We start from the raw sequence: 4,651 nt of genomic DNA, 5'->3' as shown, positions 1-4,651 counted from the left end.
AGGGGGCTAGTGGGGGTGCTGCCAGAGTACAGATTGGGCTGGGGGAGACTGCTGGGGTGCGGGGTGGGTTCAGGGAGTGTACTGGGGTGTGAGGTGGGCTGGGGGCACCAAGGTGCCGGGTGGGCTCTGCGCCCTGCTGGGTGGTTATTCGAGCCTGTTTCAAATGCTGAGAACACAAAGTGCCTCTTCCTGGGTACTCTGAACCCCATTGCCCTGGAATATGTGTTTCATTCCTCTCTCCAGTGCTGCACCTGACGGCCAGGCCCTCTCAGCCCGTGGAGGGAAGCTCAGTGACCCTGACCTGCAACACCCGGGTCCCTTTAGGGAACCTGGATGTCTCCCTCCAGTTCCGCTTCTTCAGAAACGGCCAGGTCCTGTGGCCGGGCTGGAGCAGCTCCGCAGAGCTCCAGCTCCCCACTGTGTGGAGGGAAGACACAGGGTCCTACTGGTGTGAAGGAAAGACCACGGCATCCAGAGTCACTCGGAGCTCAAGGGTCCAGATACAGGTGCAGAGTGAGTGCGGGGGGCCTGCGGCCGGGGGCAGACACTGGCGGGGACAGGAGGCTGTCTCCCCTGACACCGGGGTCTGGGCTCCTGCAGGAATGGGAGGTGTCTGAGGTGTCCCCCAGCTTGTCTCCCGGTCAGAGTCCTGGAGGGATCTTCCCTACCCTTGCTAATCCCGCTTGCACGCACAGGAGAGCATTTCGGAAGCCCACGCTGTGCTGGAGAGTGGGGGCAAAGTGCTGCATGATCGCGCCCCTATTTCCAGAAGCCGGAGCTCCCGAGGCGCCCTCAGCGAGGGCGAAATGTGTGGCTGTGGGGGGTGGTTGACGGGAGCCACAGAGAAGGGAGAAATCAGACCCGCACGGTAGGCGGAGGCTTTGTGCAGGAGGCTATTGGAGAAGCTGGGGCTTGGTTTTGAGAGAGGAGGTGTTTCCTGACTCTGGACCGTGCTGCCCCGCGTCAGGGTGGACACGCTGACATCCTCCCTTGTTCTCAGTCAAAGATGCATCCTCGGTGCTGGGAAGCGGGTGGCTCTGGGAGGCTGGCTTTCCCGCCTCTGCTCAAACTCCGCCCTGGTGAGGCTGGAGCACAGTTCAGCAGCACAGGGCAGCGGGCCCTGCTCCCGGCCTCTCACACATCACGTAAGGGGACCCTCCCAGCCGCGAGAGGCAGCCGCGTTGCCCGCCCCCTGTGCAGACGGGAAATCGAGTCCTAGAGAAGTCAAGTACTTGGATCAAGCACACACAGTCAGACCTGGAACCAGCACTCAGCCCAGGCAGCTGTGTCTGCACTCGGCACCGCTGTTGTGCCTTGCGGAGGGAGGGCTCAAGGAGGCCAGGTCCTGGGAGCCCCAGTGTCCTGGGCCGGGAGGGGGTGCTTGGTGACAGTATGGCTTTTATCACCCTGCAGTATCCATCCACCTGACCAAGGAGGACCTAAATCAGCAGAACCCCTCCCCCATGTCCCCTCACCACTAGCCTTTCGACCGTGTGAACTGTTGAGTTTGCCCGAGGCCCTTGTGTTCAGGACGGTCACCCCTCCGGGGTCACATTGTGTGTGCGCAGGAGTCCCCGTCTGCAATGTGAGCCTGGAGACGCAGCCTCCCGGCGGGCAGGTGCAGAAGGGACAGAGGCTGGCTCTCGTCTGCGAGGTGGCCACCGGCACTGGAGATATCACCTTCCTCTGGTACAAAGGCGCCCTGGGTTTGAGCCTGGAAACAAAGACCCAGCGCTCTCTGGCAGCGAAGTTCGAGATCGCGGCGGTGGGGGACAGTGACACGGGCAAGTACTACTGCGCGGCCGACAACGGCTACGGCCCCAGCCTCAGCGAGCTGGTGAGCGTCACCGTCAGAAGTAAGTTCCCCGACCCGCCAGCGGCCCGCGAGCTGGGCTCCCCGTTTCCCCGGGGGCACCCCGAGGGAGTCCACCGGGGCCGGGCCTCCGTGGGCTGGGACTGCGAGCGGCCACAGTGTGGGGACCCTCTCTGACGGCGCCCTGTCTCTCTCAGTTCCAGTGTCCCGCCCCGTCCTCACCGTCAGGGCGCCTGGGGCCCAGGCCGAGGAGGGGGACATGGTGGAGCTTCGCTGTGAGGCCCAGAGCGGCTCTCCCCCGATTCTGTACCGATTTTATCACAAGAACATCACCCTGGGGAGGAGCTCAGCTCATGCTGGAGGAGGAGCGTCCTTCAACCTCTCTCTGACTGCAGAACATTCTGGAAACTACTCCTGCGAGGCCGACAATGGCCTGGGGGCCCGGCGCAGCGAGGCAGTGCCCCTCAGCGTCACAGGTACAGCTCAGGCTGTAGGACTGTCTTGGTCACTGCCTTTTTCCAGCATCCCGGGGGAGTTTTTAAAAATTTTGTTTAAATTCAAGGTAGTTAACACATAGAGTAGTCTTGGCTTCAGGAGTAGAACCCAGTGATTCATCTCTTTTTTTTAATTGGTAGAATTATTTTTTAAAAAATGTTTAATACTTATTTCTTTTTGAGAGAAAGAGAGAGAGAGAGAGGGAGGGAGGGAGAATGTGGGGGAGAGGGGCAGAGAGAGGGAGACACAGAATCCGAAGCAGCTCCAGGCTCTGAGCTGTCAGCACAGAGCCTGACGCGGGGCTCAAACTCGTGGACTGTGAGAGCATGACCTGAGCCGAAGTCGGAGCCCCCCGGGCCCCCCAGTGATTCATCTCTTACGTGTGACACCCAGTGCTCATCCCAAAAAGTGGCCTCCTTGATGCCCGTGGTTCATTTAGCCCATCCCCCACCTCCCTCCCTGCGAGGACCCTCAGTTTGTTCTCTGTAGTTAAGAGTCTCATGCTTTGCTCCCTCCTGACACCACCGCATTTCCGGCGTTGTGCAGCCAGCGATGGCTCTGTGGGGGGTGCCACCCTGGGATGCTGTCTGAAGGGCACAGAGGACGTGAAGGCTGATGGCTCTTCCCCTGTCATCAGTGTGCTAAGCTGCAGCCCCCTCCATACAGAAGTCTGCCTGCTGCCCCCCACCCCCAGGAGGAGCAGACCTTGGCCCCAACCCACAGTGGAGATGTCTGCTCTCCAAAGGGTAGCCGTCCAGCTGGCAGCTCATGTGCTGACCTCTCCCTTCAGTGCCCACGGAGGACAGGCGAGAACGCCTGGCCTCGGGAATCCTCGAGGGGCTCCTCGGCATCCTTGGTCCCGTCATTCTGGCCGTATGCTGCTGTGGGCTCAAGAAAAGACTAGGTTCGTATTTACAGAGGCTGGTATTTTGTTACTGTGACCTTTGTTTTCACGGGCACAGGCTGGGCCGGTGACGCAGGGGTGGATATGTCCTGCTGGCCCGCAGACCTACTCCCAGGCCCCCCTCCCCCACCGCAGACCCACTCCCAGCCCCCTGCATGGGAGCAGCACCCATTGGACTGATGCAGTGTGTTTGGTCAATCCTCCATCCACTATGTGTTATCTGAGGTCAAGCTGATAGCTTGTCTGATCTGATTTTTACACCAAAACGTAACTCTATTTAAACTAACTAGTCAGCCCCTGGAGGAGAAACCACAGTTAGCAATCCCAGCCCTGCTGACCATCTTCCAGGGAAAGTCGGTGCCTCTTATCCCCAGAGCATCATCATGTGGCTTCCGGCTTTCTGGAATGCTTGTCCACACCTCCTCATGTTCCACTCACCGCGGGATCCCTCCTGCTTTCCAACTTAAACGTCACTTTCTCCGAGAGGCTTCCCCTGGCCACACAGCCCGCATTCTCTCATTATTTGTCATCAGGGCACTAAGCTGGGTAGCCCTGCCCATGCTCACATGGGGAATTACATATGTATTTGTGCATTTAATCTTGGACTCTTGTTCTCTGCTAAGCAGAGATGCAAGATGGAGACAATGTGAGATTTTCACTTGAATTCCTAGTTTCTCCTGCATCATGGGGCACCTCACCTTGTCTATCATGTGGCTGGGGCCATGTCTGCATCTGATGACTTGTCATGACAATGTTAGGTCATGTGGTTGTTAAAACCCAAGGCAAACAATACAAGAAGTGCAAATGTTTGGAGGCATGGGCTCAAGTCCTCATTCGGGGCGGGGGGGAAGCTATCTTTGGGGAGCCCACACAACCACTCTGCACAGAGTGTCCCACCAGCAAGACGTAGGACCCTTGTGTCTGAGTGCCGGCATGTCCTCTGGCATGCGGTGGCATTTGTGAGGGGTACTGTGGCCTGAGGCACAGTCCCACACGGGGGCCACCTGAAAACAAGTGATGAACAGAATCCCCCTTTGACATGTTTGCTCATCTGCTTGTCTTGTAGGAAGACGTCCATCCAGGAGCCCATGCAGGTGAGGCTCCACATTCTCTGTGTGCACTGATGTTCCAGAAAAATCAATCTTACGGGTTCTGAGTTATCTTCTCTCATGGGCTTGTTTCTTATGTGATTGTAACCCAACCCACCCCTCTAGAGCTCTCCCCCTTATCACTGAGCACCTGCTTGCTCTTCCTTCTTGTTTATATATCAACTAATTAATTGAAATCCTTCTTCCATCATTCTTCCTAATTTAGCTCCCTCACCAAACTTTGACCCATTTCACACATTCACCAATGAATTGATTCATTAAATGAGTTAACCCGTATCTGAGGGTCTGTGAGTCATTCTGATGAGAAAGGAAAATGGGATTCCGAGTCTT

At 57.4% G+C, this 4,651-nt stretch overlaps 1 protein-coding gene across 2 annotated transcripts in view; it reads left to right on the top strand.

Annotated features, from left to right (window-relative positions):
- Positions 1-4,651, top strand: part of LOC144221258 (Fc receptor-like protein 1) — a 14,710-nt gene that overhangs the window by 6,155 nt on the left and 3,904 nt on the right. For both annotated transcript variants that reach the window (XM_077751718.1, XM_077751713.1), the window contains 5 exons: positions 244-513; positions 1,569-1,856; positions 2,011-2,289; positions 3,099-3,212; positions 4,279-4,306. In XM_077751718.1, the coding sequence (XP_077607844.1) occupies positions 244-513; positions 1,569-1,856; positions 2,011-2,289; positions 3,099-3,212; positions 4,279-4,306 (979 nt within the window). The remainder of the gene's footprint in view (positions 1-243; positions 514-1,568; positions 1,857-2,010; positions 2,290-3,098; positions 3,213-4,278; positions 4,307-4,651) is intronic.

The sequence above is a fragment of the Crocuta crocuta genome, unplaced genomic scaffold (assembly GCF_008692635.1).
Source record: "Crocuta crocuta isolate KB4526 unplaced genomic scaffold, BGI_CrCroc_1.0 scaffold494, whole genome shotgun sequence".
NCBI classification, from domain to species: Eukaryota; Metazoa; Chordata; class Mammalia; order Carnivora; family Hyaenidae; genus Crocuta; species Crocuta crocuta.
The sequence above is the reverse complement of the archived record's forward strand: the minus strand, read 5'-3'. Positions and strand labels throughout refer to the sequence as shown.